Source organism: Hippichthys cyanospilos, chromosome 7, assembly GCF_059441005.1.
Source record: "Hippichthys cyanospilos isolate Australia breed blue-spotted pipefish chromosome 7, RoL_Hcya_1.0, whole genome shotgun sequence".
NCBI classification, from domain to species: Eukaryota; Metazoa; Chordata; class Actinopteri; order Syngnathiformes; family Syngnathidae; genus Hippichthys; species Hippichthys cyanospilos.
In genome coordinates this window covers 3,005,001-3,027,500 of record NC_142375.1, presented here as the reverse complement: position 1 = coordinate 3,027,500, position 22,500 = coordinate 3,005,001, and the positions used below count along the sequence as shown (strand labels likewise).

The window sequence follows — 22,500 nt, the reverse complement described above, 5'->3', positions numbered from 1 at the left end:
TCTTCCTGTTCTTTCCGCACCCCTGAATAACTTCAAGTTAAGGCAAGTCGTTTTCCATGGCCTCACAGAATTCCTCCCACACCAGAGTTTTTGGCTTGAGAACCGCCAAAGCTGCAGTCCAATTGGCCAGCCAGTACCCGTCAGCTCCCTTTGGAGTCCAAAGGGCCGATAGGACTCCTTCTTCAGCTTGATGGCATCCCTCTCCAGCGGGTTTGGAGATTGCCGCCACGACAGGCACCGACCACTTTATGGCCACAACTTCGATTAGCCACCTCGACAATGGAGGCGCGGAACATGGTCCACTTGGACTCAATGTCCTCCGCCTTTCCCGGGATGTGGGAGAAACTCTGCTGGAGGTGGTAGTTAAAACTCCTTCAGACAACGATTCTGCCAGACGTTCCCAGCAGACCCTCACGATACTTTTGAGTTTGCCAGGTGAGCCAACACACCACTAGGTCGTGATCAGTCGACAGCTCCACCCCTCACCCAAGTGTCTAAAACATGCGCCTGCAAATCCGATGATTTGACCACAAAGTCGATCGTCAAACTGTGGCCTAGAGTGTCTTGGTTCCAAGTGCACATATAGACACCCTTATGCTTGAACATGGTTTTTGTTATGAACAATCCCATGACGAGCACAGAAGTCCAATAAGAAAACACCATTTGGTTCAGATCGAGGGGCTGTTCTTCCCAATCATGCCCCTCCAGGTCACACTGTCGTTGACCACGTGAGCATTGAAATCCCCAAGCAGAACGAGGGTGTCCCCAGAGGTTGCGCTCTCCAGCACACCCTCCAAGGACTCCAAAAAGGGTGGGTACTCTGGGTTGCTGTTTGGTGCATAGGCAAAAACAACAGTCAGTACCTATCCCCCCACCTGAAGACGGAGGGAGGCTACACTCTCATCAGCCGGCGTAAACTCCATTTTACAGCTGCAGAGCTGGGGGGCAATAAGTATGCCCACTCCCTGCTCTGCGCCTCTCGTCACGGGCAAATCCAGAGTTGAAAAGAGTTCAACCCCTCTCGAGAAACCCACGTTGTCTCTTCAGGCTTTGCCCGGCCGGGCCCCATGGGTGAGGGCCCGGCTACCAGGCGCTTGCCGAGCCCCACCTCCAGGCCTAGGTGATTCTCACCGTCGTCACCTTATTGTGGTGGAGCGATTTGCGTGTTCGAGTGATCTAAGGTGCTAAGTTGTCGGGGGCTTTAGGAGGTTCGAGACTAAGCACGGCTCACACACCCCTTATTATGAAAAGACAATAGTGTTTGTATTTTCAAATTGTAATCCACTCTGTTTCCTCCCTGTCAGATGGTCTTTGTGTCTCTGGGAGCACCTCGGCGGGAGCGCAAAGGCGAAGGCGTGCAGCTGCCAGCGTCGTGCCTGCCCCCTCCCCACAAGGAGCACATCCCCATGCTGCTGCTGCTGCAGGAGCCACATCTCACCACGCTCTTCGACCTGCTGGAGATGCTGGCCTGCTTCAAGGCGCCCAGCCCCGACGCCACTGATGAGCTCCGCCGGAGTGCTGAGGTCGGTCCTGCCTCTATACTCGCTATACAGTTTTGCACATATACTGTCTAAAGCACAGGTGTCAAACACAAGTGTCGATTCGACTTCCAAGTTTCTGGTTAAAATACATACGAAATTCTTCTGTCATAACAGTTCTTCAGTTCATATTTATCTGCTTGGGCTGGGCTGGTGTGGGTGTAGAATACGCAAGGAATGCTCAGGAATGTATCTTTTAACTTTTCATGGTAGCAGCCCATTAAAAATATATACAGTGGCCCCTGTGTTACGATATTAATCCGTTCTGCGGTTGGGCTCGTAAAGCGAATAATAGCGAATGCATAGGTCTCAAAACTCCAGTCCTTGAGGGCCGCAATCCTGCATGTTTTTGATGCTTATGTCATTAACTCACCTGAATCAAATTATTAGCTCATCAGCAAGCTCTGCAGGAACTTGAAAATGATCCTAATTATTGTAATCAGGTGGGTTTAAGAGAGCAGTATGGAAAACATGCAGGTTTGCAGCCCTCGAGGACTGGAGTTCACGATTCACACTTATGTCCAGCAGCTGCAAATATTTTGTTGTGCCTCCAGGAATTACAGCTTGTATTGTGTTTGTCTTCTTAATGGCTGCCTTTACTGAATCAGTTACATGAGCCCGGATGAGCAATGCTCTTTTTCTGTGAAAAAAGTCCACCTGATATCTTGCCGTAGCATTCCATTAGCCATTCCTTCATCTGGCTCTTTTCCATCCACTCTTTCTTGTTAACTTTCACAACAATTCCTTTTGGGAGTTTATCTTTTGGCATAGTTGTACGCTTAAAAATCACTATTGGCGGCAGCTTTCGTCCTGTCGCCGTACAGCTCAGTACACAAGTGAAATGCGTTCGCGCATGGCCAGTTGTTTACAGTGTAACAGTTGATTCAAGCCCTGGACAAGCCTTTTCATTTAAAAAATCTGAAACACCACGATGGTCCATCTCTGAAATCTTCAATCTGCTTTTCAGCTGCTGTTGCTTTTGCTTTCAACCAAATCTGCACAGTGGAAACTCCGAGGCTGTGTGCTCTTTGTGTTTTTATCCAATCTTCAAGAATGTTTTCTAGTTTGGGTCATCTGCTTTGGTGTTTGGCTTTTTTCGTTCTCTTACATTGGCTAAGTTCTTCTAACTGCTGCCTCCAACACTCGCACCATTGACTCGTTGATGCCAGAGTTTCGTGCAGAAGCTCTATTTCCTTTGTTGATGGCCTCTTCTATTGCTTTTAACTTAAAAGCGGCGTCATATGCTTTTCTTTTTTTGTTTTCCATGACGAGGGTGATGCTGAATGGCAATTAGACTCAAATACACAATTACCACCTGTACATTGATTGTGTGATCTCACCTTTGTGTTTGTTAGTGGAGAGTGCTTCCAAGTGGTGATTAAAATAACAGTTCAATCCCAAATAAAATACTGTACTTTGATAGCCCTGTCTTCCTTTGTTTACCGGTGGATTGCCCTATGGTGGCGAGTAAAAAACTGCAGATATGCTGCAATGGTCTACAAGCCGCAGGGTTCAAATTGTGGTAAAAAAGTAGCGGCTTATAGTCCGGAACAGTGAGGCCTCGCTACTATCGCGGATTCGCCACATCACAGTTTTTTTCTCCATGATGCGGATATACGCAGATTCCCAACTTCAAGGATTTTTTTTTTTTTCACTACGTATTGAACTTTTGCATTAGCTCTCAAGCGTGCTGCTCCCGTGTACTGACCCTAAACGCCAACAAAAAATGATGACAAATACTGAAAAGGTGATACTTCGCGAAGGGAAAAGTTACGCGGCCCTGGCCCGTCATTTGGGAGTGAACGAATCCACCGTTCCCCACATTAAGGATGAGGCGAACATTTGAAGACGGCTGCCATCACCTTTGGCAGTTCAGCAACGCGAGTTGTTCTGGCTCGTAATAAAACGATCCTTCATATGGATGCTGCTTTAGCAATCTGGATTGCCGACTGCCCCCTTAGCCTTTGAAGTCTTAGCTGTGGTCATACAACAGGCACCGGTGGCAGCAGCCCAATCACTTCACCCTAGCGTGCCTTATGGCTTCCTTCCCTCATGGTTCACCTCCGCCCCAGCTCTAAAGGCTACCGGCCGCTCACACCCGTAGCCGGAGCCACCGCTTCGTCCGGGCGCCACAGGTCCACGAAGCCAAATGCAAGTTCACCGTTGAAAGTTCAATGCTGTGCTGTTTAAAAAAAATAAAATAAAAATCTGATTTGGAGCAGCAAGAAGTTAAGAATAAACTAAAGACAGGGAAAATGAAAAGGCAAACATGAGTGAGTGAGTATACCGTTTATATATAAGTGCTCCCTCTTTTTTTGCGATTAATTGGGGCTGACCCCCCCAGGATTTTTTTTTTTTGATAAACATTTTTTGAATGTTTTTAATTTGAGAAGTCTTCATACTATACATACTGTATGTCAGACAAATAACACTGGAGTACATACATTAAATGTTAAATAATTAAACTTCATACAGTAATTGCTGTCATCCCTCCCCATCCATTTTGTTGTAGTCTCAGCCGTAGCGGCACCTGGAAGTCTAATTAAAGTGAATGCTGTAGAAAACATGATAAAAATTACAGTTTACACCAGCTTTGCCTTGCTTGGGGTACATAAAGTGATCATATTAGCGCCGGCAGCCAATCGTGTGTCTTGCAGGTCACTCAAAATGTGATTTAAGGAGGGAGCTTGGCCCTTCTATATGACATGCGATTGTGGAAAGTGGCTTCACCTCTGGAAATCTCTCACTGAGATTTCTTATGTAATAAATTGAAATTTCCAGTGTAAACTATGATTTTATTTAATTTTTTTTAATGTTTTCTACAGCGTTCGCTTTAATTAGACTTTCTGGCTTCGCTTACATGACACGGTTCTCCATGAGACCACAGCAACTTAAACTTACATTTACTGTATAAGGTTAAATAATTTAAGGTGTAAGTAAACATGTGTACTGCAGTAGTTGGACGTCCAAGGAGTGTCCGTGAAATACTAAAATACTTTATAACAGGGGTAGGGAACCCCGGTTCCTCGAGAGCCATATCCTGCCTATTTTTGACGTCTTCCTTGCCTTTCATACCTGGTTCAAATCATCAGCTCATCAGCAAGCCCTTTGGAAGCCTGATAACGATCCCGATCATTTCAACCAGGTGTATCAAAAGTGAGACACATCAAAAACAGGCGGGATATGGCTCTCGAGGAACCGGGGTTCCCTACCCCTGTTATAAAGTATTTGCGACTCCCATTGTTGTCGCATCTGTGGAAACCGGGTAAAAATGGCTATTTGAAATGTTAACGTTTGCTAACCCCTGTACTAGGGGCTTTCAATCTTCAAGAAAAAAAAAGCTTGTGAGGGTTAGTCGGCCTTCCAATCAAACCAAAACAGGTCCTAATTCTCTTCAAAAGAAAAAGACTGCATTTTTTTGTCTTCTTTTGTTTTGCAGATGGCGCGCTGCGAGGAGCTGCACCTGCACGCCGAGAACCTTTCTCGTCGCGTTTGGGAACTTCTCATGCTGCTGCCCACGTGTCCCAAGATGCTGCAGGCCTTCCAGAACATCTCGGACGACGTCACGGTGGGCAACCGCTGCTGTTAGCCTCAGCGCCCAGCACGCACACATGAGCATTAACACCAAGTGCCATTTGCAGGATGAAGGGCCGTGCTGGAAGGAGTTGCTAAGAATCAAAAGTGCCCACAAGCTGCTCTACGCGCTGGAGATCATCGAGGCGCTGGGAAAGCCCAACAGGCGCATCCACAGGGAGTCCACGGTCAGACGCGGCGCGCTTCTTGTCAGGCTGAAAAGCTTTCTTACTCACTCTTTTTCTGTGGTTTCACTGTCTCTAGCTCACAGTTTTTTTTCTGGTTCTCCCTCTTGTGTATTTGTCTTGTTTTCATCACTTTGTTCCTCTTACAGTCACTCTGCTTTTGTACTTTTTTTTTTCTTTTTTTTTTCAAATCCTTCTCACACTTTTCTGGAGCTTTTCTATTTTTTCTAAACACTTTTTCACTTTCTTTTTTCTCTCTCTCTTTGCTCACCTTTTTAGATTGTTCATTAACATATTTCTTTCACTTGCTCTATTTTTTACATTCTGTCACTTTGTTTTTTGTTTTTTATTCCCCCTCACTCTATTTCTCCTTGTAGTTTTTTTCGCACCATCTATTTCTAGCTCCCTTTTTTTGTTTGTTTTAATACTCATCTCCATTGCTCATTTTACCTCTGAAAAGTGTTGGATCCCTGGGACTCGCGATACTAAAAAACTCTGGGTCCCAACAGAAATGTTTGGGGTCCCATAAATTGCGCAATAAAAAGTACAAATTAAATCCAAGGATTTAAATTGCATTTACAAGACGTGAGCAACAACCAACTACACAAATAACAAATGTCAAAGTAAATATACAGTATGCATAAGGCCCACAACTTGATGATAGGGAAAAAATGTTTTTCCTCCCAAAGGTAGACCTTATGAGAACCACTGCACCATCCAGAGCATGAGTGTCAAACTCGTTTAAGCTTGCAGGCCGCATGAAGGAAAATCTTGATAAAATCATGGTATACAGTTATATAAAAAACTTTAAAACAAAAACTTCAAATTTATTTTAAATTCTTAATGCTATCCAAAATGTAGCAAGTATAACATCACTATTAATAATAAAATATTAACATTACTTTTAATCATAAAACATTTCAAGTGTGAAATGCTTCCAAATGAATATTGTTGTCTGACACAAGAAATAACGTTAGTTAATTTAACTTGAACTTAAGACAGACTTTTTGGAATGTAGAGCAGTAATGCTCTCCGTAGTTTTGTCACGCAATGCATGATGCGTAACCCCAGCTCCAGGTTGCATTGTACCGCTTTTAGTTATGACTTGCTATGTTAATAAAGAGTTAACACTACGTCGTTGTCCGGAGTATTGTTATATTAAGTAGCAAAGAAGAGTGAAAGCTATGACACTTATGTTGCCTAGCTAGCTAAGACTTCATTTATCTCCATTTTTTTTACCTCCAATTGTTTAACCAAGGCAGCAACGAGACACCAAAGCATTGCTGGACACATGCGCTACGGTGCTTTGAAAAACGTATTGGGACACCCGAGTGGATATACACTATTATACATCTCAGTTCAAAGGTAAAGAGAGCTCCTCAATGCGTTACGATGATTTTAAAAAAAACTTTAGGGAATACTCGAGTGGATACGCTGCAGTGCAAAGAGAAAGTGATCTCCATAATGAAAAAGTGAAGAAAAATTAGGAGATATTGAAAAGACTGATTGATTGTGACCACCGTTGGTTTTGGTGAGTGCAAGCCTTTTCTTTATTTATTGTTTAATTTTTAATATGTTTGTGTTATTTTTATTTCGTTCATATTCTTTGTAAAGAAATAAAATGACGTTATTTTAAACTGCGATTTGTATTTTGGACTTCATAAAATTTCGTGGGCATTTATTTTAAATTATTATTTTTTAAGTTTGACAGCATCACGTGTAGTACAAGTTTTAATGGCTGATGCGGGTGTATTGACGTTTAAAAGTTCCTGAAAATAGTCTGTGTAGCCCATTAATGCGTACGTGTGCGCATTTGAGAGTCTGTCACGGACCGCCACTGATACAATTAACTAACATCATAAATAAAAAATATGTAAAGGATTTATTTACCTTTGAGTGACGTGACGAGCCTGTAATAGCCATATAGATAGTATTTACTGACATCACAATTTTGCGACTAGGCGGCGTTTTATGGTGCAACCTTATAATTGTTTACATGGTCAGTTATTGAAAATGTCATACTCACCTACCTCTAACGTTAAGAGAACGTATGCGGAAGGTTTAGATCAACAGTCCCTGGAGCGATATAAGTTGAGACTTTGATTACTAAATGGAATCGATCCGTACAAAGCGGAGACTTATCCCGATATCGTCAATTATTTCGTGGACATTGTAAGTGCATACTCATTAAAAGACATGAAAGCTTACAAATCACTGGAGTCCTACAACTATTTTGTGTGTGGATGTGTGAAAGATGTCCGGCATCTCTCAGTCAATGATCAAAGTCCAATCATTGCTAAATTAAGCCTGACAGGGTATCACGACAACACTCCCTGCACACTTAAATTAAAAGTCAAGATGCAGATCTAGTGGCAGTAGTAATTATAAGATGTTGAATTTGTATGGCGAAATATGCATGAGAACGTGTCATACATGTGCGAACATACACACCAAACAACGAAACGTACATGGATTTGTTTGCAAAATAGCTGTCATTCCTAGGTATCATCTCTATGTATTTTTAATGCTTTAAAGGTTTAGTGAAAATACAATTGATGTTTACATTGGAAGTTTTACATCGGTGAGCGATATGCAGATTTCGCCTTCCATTTTGTCTCATCTGGAAGTCTGCAGCTATTCATGGAGATCTTCAACTCTGCTAAACGTATTTTCAGCAATCTTACTATAATATTCACCTTCAACAAAATGGTCAGAACTCACTTTTCTGTATTTTATCGGTTGGAAATCCTTTCGATTTATCCTCGCAATCTATGTGTTTCTTCTCTGCTCACTGAGTTTCTTTGTGCCTTCGCATTTGTGCTGTCTGACAACAGGTATTACGAAGACGCTTCCTTTGTTGTTCGCCCTATTGTTGCAATCATGATTGGTGCAGGAGTTTACCATTGTCAAGTTCCATTCGCGCGATCTCCTCAGCTTTTGTGTTTTGCTCACTGAACCCGGCAAGTGTTTTTTGCCCCACAATATGGCCACCGGACGGGTCTGTGACATTATGTGAATACTATCTATTCCCTAGCGAGGGTAGCCTAGCCTAGCCTACCCTTCTTTGTATTTCTTGATTATCTCCAGCTTTGTGTCCATACTAATCATCTTTTTACTTCTCCTTGTAACATCACTAGCAATCTTGGGATTCATGGCTAACCAATTAAAGTTTGAATTAAGCGCATTAATGCACATTAATACGATATTGTAAGCACTCATACTAGGATCAAGTCTTTGGCACGTCGGCATCTTAGTGACACCATCTTAGTGATACTGTGACGCTGACCAATAGCAGACCAGCATCTTAGTGATGCGTTTAACATTCACTTTCTTTTTCTCTCTGCTCACTTTTTCTCTTGTTCCTAACATGTTTCTTTCACTTGCTATGTTTTTAACACTGTCACTTTGTTTTTCATTGTCTTTTGTCATCACAGTATTTCTCCTTGTAGTTTTTGTCTCACTATTTCTTGTTCCCTTTCTCACTGTCTTTTTCTGCCTTTTTTAATCTGTCTTCCTCTCTTGTACTTGTTTTTTTCTCATATTTCTCACTCTGCTCCTTCGTCTATTTTTGCCTGTGTTCTTTTGTTTTTTGTTTTTTTAAATCTTTTTTCTAGCTTTTTTACATCACGTTACACAGAGTGGTTGGACAGGGTGCTTTCACTCTTGATGTTTGCCGAATTCAATACTCTAACACTCCCTTAACCTGTACATGTTTAGGGCAGCTACAGCGACTTGTACCCCGACTCTGATGACTCGAGCGAGGACCAGATTGAGAACAGCAAAAACTCATGGAGCTGCAAGGTACACATTTGGAAGTCCACGCAACACGTCACATACATGCATGCATACCTCTTTTGCTTCCCATCTTTATAATTTCTTTTTTTTTTTTTTCCACCCACTTCATTCTTCGGTCCTTCTGCCTTGCTCCACCTTATTCCTTTTCTACACTTCTTTCATTTTCTTTCTCTTTTTTTCATTCTACCGCATTCCTTCTTCCCTGTGTTCTTCCAGTTTGTCTCATCTGGAGGTCTGCAGCTACTCCTGGAGATCTTCAACTCCGCTATATTGGAGCCCAAAGACCAGGAGTCCTGGACTGTGGTGAGCTGCCAACAGGAAGTCTCTTCTCCCGTCTTGTAAGCCTATCGCACAGTTGAACTTTCTGCCCGGTGCGCGCAGTGGCTGCTGGACTGCCTGGCCTGCCTGCTGAAGCTCATCTGCCAATTTGCCGTGGACCCGGCCGACCTGGACCTGGCCTACCACGATGTCTTCTCCTGGTCCGGCCTGGCTGACGGCCAACGCAGGCGGGCCTGGCCCGGGAAGTCACGCAAGTCCGCTGTGGAGCACGGCAAAAGTCTACACATCCCCAGACTCACAGAGGTGGCTACAATACCGCATACATATTCACATGGACTAATGGCTCTTTTCTTGTAATATGACGTATTACAAATAATACATAATCTATCAGTTTCAATCAAATGCAAGATTTCATCATTACGCAAGGGTAGCCTATTGCCACAATTATGCAAATGCACCTGGAAGTTTTCTGCTTGTAAAAACACACAGCGACCGTATTAATTTTGTCAGGTCATGTTCAATAAGACACATAATAAACGTAAATCTGCAAGATCTCATCATTACACAAGGGTAGCGTATTGCCACAATTACGCAAATGAGCCTGGAAGTTTTCTGCTCGTAAAAACACACAGCGACCGTATTAATTTGGTCAGGTCATGTTCAATAAGACACATAATAAACGTAACTGCATTCTCATAGTTAATCTTCCTATTTTTACTAATACACAGTGCAAGTTTCCAATATTTGCAAGATTGCTTCATGAAGCTGTGTCTTCCTTGTGAATGTCAAATTGTTCTTTTGCTTTGGCCATGACAGAGATGCTTTTGAGCCATAGGAGTGCACATTTTTCTCTAGCTCGACTCCTTGTGCTTTCAGGTCTTTCTCAGTCTGGTCCAAGGAAGCAACCTGATTGAACGACTCATCAGTGTGGCCTACACCTACGACAACCTGGCACACAGGTGGGCAAATACTGCCGCTAACGCCGCGCTGCAGTGGCCTATTCCACTCCGGTACTGCAGGTGGCAAATGTTTGCATCTCTGTGGGATAGGGGCTTCATTGAAGTAATAAACTCACCAGGTAGGGCTGCAGGATTATGTCCAAAATAATAATCACGATTATTTTGGTCAAAATTAAAATCACGATTATTCATTGTGTTTGGTCAAACATGTCGATTTGTTGCCTTTTTTTTTAAACAAGCAGTATATAAACAAGGCTTGATACTTACAAATAATAATAAAAAACTAAAATAAATAAAGTAAATATTTAAAACAAATTGACCCAAGACATGGCAAAAAAATTGGCACACAGCGCAACACAGCTAACTTACTTGCTGAGTGCAAACCAATGATTAAAAATGAAGCCTATTTAGAACCAAGCACATTATTTACTTTTAAGGAAGTCAATTAGCAGTCAAAATGTCATTTTCGGTCATTTATAACCAAATGTATTCCAAATTTTTCGGATTCCAAATCGGATTTTACTAAGTGGGTCTCAATTGACAGCTAGCACGGTATTTTTTAGGAATCGGGTGTGAAACTCAACTCCATTAGTAAATAATGTATTCGGGTGAGAAAAGCAGAGGCTTTTGTTATGCGGACATGTGTTAAACCATCTGAAGGTTTTTAACTCTTTCAGTGCCAAGCGGTATTGGAAAAGGAAACCTCTAGAGGGCCAGTAATTTTAGCATTGTCACTCACCTTCCAAGGCCAACAGAATATTGTGTGCTGATGTAAATATGAGTGGTATCATGTGAAAGATTGATTTCCATTCCTTACTTTGAATTGCACGTAGATGACGGGTGTCAAACTTGTTTGAGCTTGCGAGCCGTGCGGAGGAAAATCTATTCCCAAGTGGGCTGGGCCAAAAAAAATCATCTTTTTTATTACTAATACTACTAATAATACTACAGAGATGATCATAAACGGAGAGGTATGATTATTATATCTCCAGCTAGTTCTTTTTAATGTGGTAAGCGATTGATGTATGTGCTCCAGTTAAAGAACACTGATGGTTATTCCATCCAGCACGTTTATTTAATTAATTAATTAATAATTTAATTGTGGTCTGTAATAATACAGGGAAAGAATCACACATATTAACATACATACACACACACACACAACTTAATCCACTACATGGCAAACAGGATAACACTCGAAACTTCTTAACGCAGCATTCAGCGCTAATCAAACACAATTAAGTTTTCAATTAAGTCAGACATTTCCAAAGTCCGGCCCGGGGGCCAAATGCGGCCCGTGGTCAATTTCCATCCGGCCCGCAGCCTCTGTCATAAAATCAATAATGTCTGGCCCGCATGCAGAATGAATACATTGGGCAGCAGCGCTGTTAACTGCGTGTGCTAAATGCTGCTATCTATAGGCTCAATTAAGAACAGCAAATTAGTATATGAGTAATTGACTGTGTGAGCCCCTAATTTTCTAAAATGGCGACAATCAACAAAAGGAGGAAAGCTGAGCTGCAGTGTGACGCAGTGAGCTGCGGTCAGCACCAGCAGCTTTATATCGCCAACTTTTACTGACAGCTGGATAAGGACAAGTTTCCGAGAGATTCGAGCATTTGTTAAGAAAATACTAAGCTTTTTCGGGTCGACGTATTTGTGTGAGAAGACATTCTCGGTTATGAGCTTAAATAAGAGCCGTGTGAGGACACGGCTAGCGGACTCTCACTTACAAGACCTCTTGTGCATCCATACTACTGCCATAGAGCCACACCTGGCCTTTGTCCTGCACTCCAGATCTCAGTTTCACCCATCACACTCATGCGGACAAGTCATTTTTCATTTACGATAAGTCTGAAAACTTTTTTTTTTGAGTTAATTTAAAAATCTAATCAACATTTATAGTTACTAATTTCATATTTTAAATGAGCCCTGCACTTGTTGATATGATGATTATTTGTTCATTTCTCTATTATGTTTAAAAATTCTATAAATATTAAACTGCCATGGTGAGATATTTTTTTATGTTTCAAATATAATTTGCACCCAAGTGTACAATTACTTTTGTTCAACTGTTAGTAAAAAAATATTTGAAGTGTTAAAAAATGTGAAGTTAAGTGAATATTCAATTTCAATATTTAATGTCAATTCATTTTTGTTATTCAAATTAACCAAAACACATGCTTAAGACAGCTGAAATGAAAATAAAAAGCAAATGTTAAACACAGAACGGGTCACTGAAATGTATTTAAATTAATTCCTGTTATATATGTCTGCCAAGGTTGGCCCCCCTACATTTTTGACACACCAAATATGGCCCACTTTGCAAAAAGTTTGGAAGCCCCTGAATTAAATGGTTCATCATATTGACGAAACCAGTGGTGTGCAGTGAGCTTCTTGGCTGGGGGAGGCACTGACGTCATAAATCAGATTTACAAAAAAACATCATGAGCCCTCCCAAGCAGGGTATTCACACATTTCTTTGGCAGCAGTTTACAGTTTGTTTAAAATCTCATATATGCGTTCATTGAGCAAGCAAGTAGCACACAAAAAAGCACATTTAATGAAATGACGTCCGCATCTATTGACGTCCGCTACTGCTTCGATTAAATCGTTCTGTATTCAATATGACAAGCCAGAAAGTAAGTTGGATGTTTTCAAATAGTTAGCTACCCTTTCATCCTTCTCAGCAAAAGCAGCATGTAAAAGCTTAACATAGTTTCCATGATTGGTAGTGCCCGTACTTTCATAGTTGCCACGGAATGCTAGCTTCTGTTTGGCGAGGGGAAACAGGTGGCATTATTGAGATCTTTTAAATGCATTTGGGTCTCCATTACCTTAGCATTGTTGTGGAAGCTGATGTGAAGTCTTCGTTGTTTGTCCAAATCAGTCAATCAATCAATCTAAATTTTATTTGTATAGCCCTGAATTACCGAAGTCTCAAAGGGCTTCACAGATGAAAAGAGGTCATGTCGAGACTTCTTTCGAAAAAAGAAGTCATACAGGGACATCTTTTTGGTCTAAGGTACACAATAGCATCCCCTGTCAAAGCTCCCAGAAGGGGAAGGAAAAACTCAAAAAGCCCAATTTGGGGAAAATCAGAAACCTTGTCCAAAGCCAAGTCAATCCTTAACATGCCAAAAGGTTTTAGTGTGATCAGACACTGTCACGACTTGATAAAAAACAAAGGCAGGATAGGCAGAATTTGTGTACCAGTCCATGTTAAACAAGCGTTTTTTGGTTTTTTTTTTCCATCTGTGGTCTGAAGCAAGTCTCTTAGTGTAGCTATCGATTTTATTTCTTAAATTGCACAGAAATCCAAACTTGAAAATTATTTCAGATTGTGAATACAATCCGTCATTACGAATGTATGTCAAGGCCTGTAAATTGCTTATTCTACTGCCAAGCTTTGGTATCATTAGTGCCCCCAACAGGCGGCCTGAGAAGCAGTTAAAGTTGACTTTCCTTATGCGTCTTCACCACCAATTGTAATACTGTACATTGCCTGCTTGTCCAGCCTGATTGTTGATTGTATGGCAGAATTACAATTATTGTATGCCACAAGCAACACATTACAGAAATAGTTACACGAGTCATTATACCAATCACCTAAATTGTGAAAATGTAGTTCATATAGTAACCTAGAACCTACCTAGAACCATGCATATACTTCAACAGACCTGTATGAACATCTACAACAGCCTTGAAGTATTTTGCAAGGAAAAAAAAAAACAATACAAAAATACCACAGTCACTCAACGTGAGTATGGACTTAGCAGTCAAAATGTCTTTTTTGGTCATTTCAAATCTAATTTATTTGACGTTTTTTCCAATTGGATTTTCCAAAATGGGTCTCAATTGACAGCTGGTACGGTATACTAGGGGCTAAGGCAGTAGGGGCTTTTGGCATGCAAACATGTGGTAAACATTGTCATCTAAAGGCTTTTAAGGTGCAATTGAAACCTGATATCTCCAGAGGGCAGCAGTGAAACCAACTTCAGCGTTGTCATCGCGTCCCACTCGCGACGTGTGAAAGAATACGCGTGGAATCTCACTGGCATGCGTTTTGCAGTACTTTATTCTAGGTTTTTCCCGTGCAGTCAGCTGATAATGGAGTCTACAGCATACAAACAACGCTAGTAGATTGAAACGATTGAAATTCTTCCAAACTTTTTTTTTTTTCTTAATCACCTCTGTGTGCATGTTCGCCAGGAGTTGTTTATGGTATTCATCGGCGAATACCAATAAGCAATAGTTCATCCCGACATGTTTTCTGCCCGGCGCTTCCACTCGGTAAAGAAATTCCAGAAGGTATGCGTTGCGGAAAATCTGGCCAGGGCGGACACTGCGCTTAAGGGGCGTGTTTGCCGAAAAGACCTAATTTTGACGCGTGGAGCCGCGTCGAATGTGCAGAGCACGTCAAGCATAAACCAAGCTGAGAACGTTGTTGCAGGATTTGTTCACTTGCTATTTCTTAAGCTTAACGATGTCTTAACCTTGCGTTTTTCCCCTGGTGGTAGGATGACTGAATGTGCTTGATTTTACATGTACTGGTAGGCGACTTTTTAAATGTTAATATCGCCAATTACCATCTTAATTAATCGTGGCAGCCAGTATCATGATCACGATCAAAATTCAATTAATCGTGCAGCCCTACTGCAGCAGTGTGAAAGTAGCAAGGAATCACTGTACTTGTACTTGGTCTGAAACAAATGCATCGGCTGGTCCGAATGAACGAAGCTGGCATGATGTAACAGATGGTGATGTTGCTGTTTTTGCTGCTGTTCCACAGAGTTCTGAAGGCCCAGTCGGATCATCGGTCTCGACATGAAGGTGAGCGTTGCTGCAACAATTTGTTCAATGATTAGAGCTGTGCTGGTAGATATTTTCTCCGTGCCTGTAGATGGCATTGGTAGTTGTTTGGTGAGAGGCATTTGTAGCAAAGGAGGTAGTAGACGTTTGGCAGATTTTTGTGTTTTGTTTTTTGTTTTTGTTTTTTTCTTCATGTAGCACTGGCTAATAATGGTAGATATTGTTTAATTATCTGCACTTATAGTTGAAGCCCATAGTAGATGGTTGAAAAGACTTTGTAGAGATCTTAGTTGTTTTTTGTAAAAGTGATGATGTTGTGTGTGTCTGTCCAGTGACCCACTACTCCATGTGGCTGTTGGTGAGCTGGGCTCACTGCTCGTCGTCCGTCAAGTCCAGCCTCGCCGACAGCGAGTGTTTACATGATTGGCTCAGGAAACTCACCCTGCTGGTGCCCGAGGTGAGAGCGCAGAGTTGCCACACTCTGCTAACCTTGTGCTTGCTCCGGACTGAATGGGCCCGTCTGTCTTTTTGCCAAATATCCAACGGCAAAATTTCCTGATTTAAAAAAAAAAAACTGAAGGGGTCGTGTTTGCTACACACTTAAACTCAACATCACTTTTTAACACCTGTACGTAAGTGTTTTTTTTTTGATTGTTTGTTTTGTTTTTTGTATGCTTTTCCTTTGATATCACACATCAAAAAGACAGAGTTGGGTCAAAATTTTCCTCAGGGGTTAATGTACAGCTGTTTTGATGAAAAAAGTTGTGCTCAAATGGGCCCGTGTAGCACAGCAGCTTTCTGGCGGCTGTTACAAATCAAACCAAGAATTGAATAAGGAATACTTTGTGCCTTTTCTGCACCGTCCATTTGAAAGCCTGTCCTGATTGTCAATCAAGGAATGGTGCAAAATCTCACCTCCTGAACCTTGTAACCAAAACGAAACAAAAAGCGGTTGGAGTGTGTTTATTCTTGCACGGGCGGTACAAGGGCGGTGTAGGGGAGGTACGAAGTTCTTCTGTCGTCATAACAGTTCTTCAGTTCATATTTATCTGCTTGGGCGGGGCTGGTGTGAGTGTAGAATACGCAAGGAATGCTCAGGAATGTATCTTTTAACTTTTCATGGTAGGAGCCCATTAAAAATATATACAGTGGCCCCCGTGTTACGAGATTAATCTGTTCTGCGTTTGGGCTCGTAAAACGAATTCACCGAATGGCGGGCAATCCAAACCTATGTTAAATAGCTAATGCATTTAGAACCCCAGGTAAAAACGTCAAAATTGTACATACATATTAAAACTTGGTACCAAAATAGTATAGTAAGTGCTATGTATATATAACATACATGTATACAATCAGAAAACATCATAAATAAAAAAATATATAAAGGATTTATTTACCTTTGAGTGACGCTTGTCATGCCTATATTCCCTAGTAAGGGTAGCTTCGTATTTTTGATTCTCTCCAGCTTCGTTACCATATAGATCATCTTCTTACTTCTCTCTTTAACGTCACTAGCAATCTTGGGAACCATGGCTAGCCCTTTCAAGTTTGAATTAAGCAATAAAATGCACTATAAATATGATTTTGTAACCACTCGCGATAGAACAAAGGTTTACCGTTCCGCCATTTTAAAACGAGTGAGGCCGACCAATAGCAGACCAGCATCTCTGTGAGGAGACGCTGACCAATAGCAGACCAGCATTTTAGTTTTAGATCGTTAAGAGGGGACGAAAAAAACTCAGTATTCCACATCACAACATAAAAAAAACGTAAGCCAGGGATGCTGTAACACGGGGCTCCACTGTGTTTTTTTTCTGCTTTACCTGCTTGCCACACATTTTACGCAAGTTACAAAGTTCATCTAAAAATCTAAAATTTCCAAAGCTTTTCAGTGTTCCACGACAAAATAAAAGCATATATATATATATATATATATATATATATATATATATATATATATATATGGATGTCGCCCTTCACAGTTTTTCCACCTGTTCAAAATCCCAAATGTCAGACTCTTCCTCTCCGAGGAAGTGTTTTTTTTTTGTTTGTTTGTTTGTTTTTTGTCTTCTTCCCCTCCAAATTACCCCCCCCCCCCCCCCCCTTTGTTTTTTAATCTTTAGCATCCAGGCACACTTCCTACAGCAAAGTTTCCTCTGTTTACATTTGATTTTCTTCCAGTCGGCGGTGCGTCATGAAGCATGCAATGGCCTCTACAAGCTGTCCCTGTCTGGTCTGGAGGGTGGAGAGTCCATCAACAGATCTTTCCTGCTGCTCGCTGCCTCCACGCTGCTCAAGTTTCTGCCTGACGCCCAAGCTGTCAAGCCTCTCAGGGTATGCTGCCTGAAATACATACGTTCACATGCAGACACCTAACTCTTTCAGTGCCTTTTAATGTAGTAATAAAAATAGTAAATAATAAAATTCTTGTCAAATACGTTTTTTTATGGAGGGTAGCTGACACCCTTTGACTAGTGCTTTTGTAATACAGTTTACGACGTCCCTGCCTTACGTTTTTTTTTTTCAACTTACGGCGTGGACCGCAACATTTTTTTTGTCCCCTCTTTACGCATTTCTTTCACCTTACGACACATCCAACATGGCAGTCAGTGTGTGCAACACATCTGACATGGCGGTAAGTGTGCGCTCATACTTCAATACATGCGTCACCACTTACTTCACTACAATGCTGGTCTGCTATTGGTCGGCGTCACAACTTCCTAAGATACTGGCCTACTATTGGTCGGCATCACGGGGTCATGAAGATGCTGGTCTGCTATTTGTCGACTCATGAGGTCACAAAGATGGCTGCTTAAAGGCTTGATCTCGTTTTTACAGTGCTTTCAATGTGGTATTTATTGTCCATTGTACTGCTTAATTCAACCTTTCATTGGTTAGCCATGGGTCCCAAGATTGCTAGTGACGTTAAAGAGAGAAGAAGATGATTTATATGGAAACGGAAGCTGGAGATAATCAAGAAATACAAAGCGAACTAAGCTAGCTTCCTATAATTTTTTATTTATGTTTTCTAAATGTATACATGTATATTATATGTACGTAACACTTAGTATAGTATTTTGATACCAATTTTGAATATGCATATACAATTTTTATGTTTTTACCTCGGATTTTATACACATTAGCTAATTAACATACATTTGGATTAGTATACTATTTTGATACCAATTTTTAATATGTATCTACAATTTTTATGTTTTTACCTGGGATTTTACACACATTAGCTAATTAACAAACGTTTAGATTGCCCGCCAAATGGCGAATTCACCTTACGATCCCAACCGCGGAACGGATTAATCTTGTAAACCGGGGGCCCATTGTATTAAGGCAATCGAGCACTGTAGTGATAACTGTGACCATTGAATGGCAGTGTTGCCCTTCATGCTACACATACATTACATACTTGTAATTCTAAGGAATGAAAATCAATATTTCATACTATACCACACATTTACATAGACAAAGCACACAATATTGTGTCAGCCTTGAAAGATGAGTGAAAATGCTAAATATGCCGACACTCTAGATGTTGCCTTTTTCCACATTGCTTGGACACTGAAAGAGTTAACTACATTAAGCGGTAGTCAGGCTACTTGGCACCACTGCCTCAAAATACTGGGTAAAAAAAGAAAAAGGTTATGGGTTGAAGAAAGACGGACTCAATATTTGGTTCATATGGACCCAACCTTCTGGGTTTTTAGTTTATCTTTTACAAAATGACTTGTTTTGGATGGGGAAATCCTCGTTACTCTTCCACACGTAGTCATCTTTGGACCCGTCCAATTTATTTGAAATGGAGGTCTTCGTAGATGATTTTCTGATCATCTTACTTGGCACGTTCTTTGCCCAAGTGACAACTGTTGTGAGACCAGAGCAGGTTGCCACCTGCCGACATCTATGACGGCTTCTTCAAGCGCACATCCAAGGGGTGAAGGAGACAGTCAAGTCAAGCGGCCTCCTCGCAGCCGCATTGTTGACAACAAAGAGGCAATAAGGTGGCGCTTGACCAAAGTGCATTTTTGCGATGTTCTGTGCAGACGCTCTAAATGGATTCATACTAAATCAGTTATACTAGAGATAGATCAAATCATTTAAGCCTTGCAAATGACATGTTACTTCTTTCACATTTGAACTATTGTTATATACAGTATGTTTGAGTTATGTGGTTATAAGTCGACACCCCTAATTTGGGGATTGAAAATGGGGGGGGGGGGGGACTCGTTTTGTACTCTGAAAAATACGGTAATTCCTTATGTGTGTAGCGGGCTTAAGTAGTCGGTTACTGTTCAAATGACACGCCTCTGGTGTTCAGATGGAGGATTATGAGGAGGAGCCCCCCCTTAGGAGCGGTTGCAAAGAATACTTTTGGCTGCTGTGCAAGCTCATCGACAACATCCATGTTAAAGATGCCAGTCAGGTGGGACACACTCATGCATGCAAATCCTTTTGCTTTTTGTTTGTTTTGTTCCTCTTGGCAAGGATGGAAAAATCGATCCTTCCCCCTCGCTTTTACAATGAAATGACAATGTAATTGTTACAAACAAGCTTCAAAGTGTGTTTTTTTTTCCTGCCTAGCTAGAGGTTCTTCTGGAGTGAGTTATATTATATATATATATATATATATATATATATATATATATATATATATATATATATATATATAGGTATGAGAGGGTATTTTTTATGAAGATGGCTGTCAAAAACACACGTGTGTTGAACAATTTGTATGAGTACGACTCTAAATTGCGTTGACTTTGAATTATTTTCGTGTGAGTACCACTTTAAATTGTGTTGAATTTACCAACTGCAAAGGAAGCTAATGACTCCCGTTTGCACAACTATGACACAATGTGAGTTATGTGAGCTAGGTCACTTTAGAAGCGACATCAGATATGCACACGGCGACTCACTGTGTGCATGTCTGAAGTTGCTCACCTTGGTCCTAAGCCTGCTCAGGGAGTTTGTGTGAATGCTCAGACACATTGTAAATTAACGTTGGTCTCCGCTTCCCCATTCCGTGGGGAAAACGGAACAGGTTATATTCAGTGAAGCGACACAGGTTTCTGTAGCATCTTCAACAATCAATTTGAAGCCTTTCCATTGCCTCATTCCTACCAGTGCATGTTTTTTCTTTTCAGTTCCCCTGTCTTTAGTTTATCCATCTTTAGATATTATTTCCTGCTTTGCGCGGGAATCCAAAATTGTTTTGAGATTCTGAATATAATCCGTGATTACGAACGTATGACAAGGCCGCACGGCGAGAACACAAAAAAAGGAGTCAGCACTTGACACGCTACCTGCAAATGGCTTATTCCAGTGCCATTCTAAGGCATCATTAGTGCGAAGCACTGAGAAGCAGTTGAAGTGGGCCTCCTTAATGCTTCTTTGCTGCCGATTGTAATAGTGAACCCTTGCTACTTCGCGCATTGATTTCTGCCTTGGTCTTTCGTGTTTTGTTTTGTTTTGTTTTTTCCCCGGGGGCAAAAATACAGCCATTTGGCTTTACGTAGGTTTTCGTGCATGACAAACGAGGATATGAGTTTAACATAGTACTGTACTGTCTACGGGCACTAATATACAATGCATGCCTTCATTGGAGCAAGACTTACCAATGAGGACACAAGTGGATGATGGAAAGTGAGTGCTGATTGGCAGATTGACTGGCTTGTTTCGTTAGCGCTGTTAACTCCTACCTACCCGTTTAGCATTGTGTCACAGATAGCTTCTTTGTTCGAGCGACAACGATTTTGATTAAGTGGTTAAGCCCTTACAATGGCACCTAAGTGTGGTGCCCATGGGAAAGCTTCCTCCAGGGCACACAGCAGAAGGAAGTTGATGACCATCCTCCAAAAAGTTCAACTTTGATATGATTGGCAAGGGCAAAAGTTATGTCTATGTAGCACACTATTAAGGATTGAATGAATCCACGGTGCGTTGCATAAAAAAAAGAAGAAGAAAACATCCGCAGAACAGCTTTATTAATACGAAATAGGGACGCAAATCACGAGGTAACTCCGCGCAATAGCAGAATTGTGAAAATGGAAGCTGCATTGGAATTGTGGATTGCTGATCGCAGGGAAAATAAAATAAGCATGGACACCAAAATGATCAGGACAAAGGCCAAAGCTCTCTATAACCAAATTTTGCCTGATGACAATGACGGGGCGGAAGAAGGTGGTGACGCACCTGACAAACCGCAACCACGTAGGAGCGCTGCCTCCATTGATTCGCCTCAGTGTTACTTCAGAACAAGTTACTTTCAAACTGTAATGCATTATTTATTACTTTCATTTCAAAGTAATTCGTTACATTACAATATTACATTAATGCAATATTACTATAATTGCATTACTTTTATATTACCATATTTTCCGCACTATAAGGCTTAAGGATTATAAGGCGCAACCCCAATTAATGACATATTCTAAAACTTTTTCCATATATAAGGCGCACCGGATTATAAGGCGCACCCTCATTTAATGACATATTTTAAAACTTTTCCATCACAATATAGTAATACTCAAAGTAATAATAATAATAACTCAAATAATAAATACGGAAAATACGGTACTCTCACCCAGTGTTGGGAGTAAAGAATTACAAAAGTAATGTAATTACTGTAATGCATTACAAAAGTAATGTAATTAATGCATTACTTTTTACTGTCCCGCGGTAATGTAATATATTACACACACAAAAATCGTAATATTGTAAACATTACAAATGAGCGGAAATGAATGGATTTCTAGCCTGAAAGTGGTGGGTTTTTTTCCCCAAAAATGTGTCCAAAACACCGCGAGATAGGAGGAGAAAAGTCTGCGGCAAAATGTTTACTTGCTGATCTACTACTGCTACTTTCAGTTTTTCAGAGATAAAGATAAGAAAAATATAATCGTTAGGTGCACTTTGTGCGCTACATCTAAAAAGCTGTCCACTTCGCAAAATGGGACCATTAATTTGACAAACCATTTAGAGCTAGGTCATAGTAACATGAAGTTAAACAAAATGGTTAAAAAAAAAGGTGTAACTTTTACATATTGTCACTTTAAAGGAAAGGGTTTTTTCTAAATCAACTGCAGTGCTTGTTTCCGCCAGCAGAGGTCACTAGCTGTTACAAAAGTTATCCAAAATGAAGCCATTTTCCAAGAAATTGGTCCTAAATGGCCACAAATGGCCCACAAAAGCTTCATTTTAGCATTACTAAAAATGTGCATACACTAAAGCTTCATTTTAGCATTACTAAAAATGTGCATACACTATCCTTAAAGGGACATTGTGTAAGATTTAAACAGTTTTTCATTACGGACAGCAGGAGTTGCTGCAGGTGCTACATTTACCATT

General features: G+C 40.9%; 1 protein-coding gene across 5 annotated transcripts in view; it reads left to right on the top strand.

Annotated features, from left to right (window-relative positions):
• Nucleotides 1–22,500, top strand: part of usp34 (ubiquitin specific peptidase 34) — a 90,931-nt gene that overhangs the window by 29,572 nt on the left and 38,859 nt on the right. For all 5 annotated transcript variants that reach the window (XM_088418484.1, XM_088418483.1, XM_088418482.1 and 2 more), the window contains exons 29-39: nucleotides 1,305–1,523; nucleotides 4,978–5,106; nucleotides 5,180–5,299; nucleotides 9,014–9,097; nucleotides 9,308–9,394; nucleotides 9,473–9,673; nucleotides 10,247–10,329; nucleotides 15,122–15,162; nucleotides 15,474–15,598; nucleotides 17,323–17,475; nucleotides 19,472–19,576. In XM_088418484.1, coding sequence (XP_088274610.1) covers nucleotides 1,305–1,523; nucleotides 4,978–5,106; nucleotides 5,180–5,299; nucleotides 9,014–9,097; nucleotides 9,308–9,394; nucleotides 9,473–9,673; nucleotides 10,247–10,329; nucleotides 15,122–15,162; nucleotides 15,474–15,598; nucleotides 17,323–17,475; nucleotides 19,472–19,576 — 1,347 coding nt within the window. The remainder of the gene's footprint in view (nucleotides 1–1,304; nucleotides 1,524–4,977; nucleotides 5,107–5,179; nucleotides 5,300–9,013; nucleotides 9,098–9,307; nucleotides 9,395–9,472; nucleotides 9,674–10,246; nucleotides 10,330–15,121; nucleotides 15,163–15,473; nucleotides 15,599–17,322; nucleotides 17,476–19,471; nucleotides 19,577–22,500) is intronic.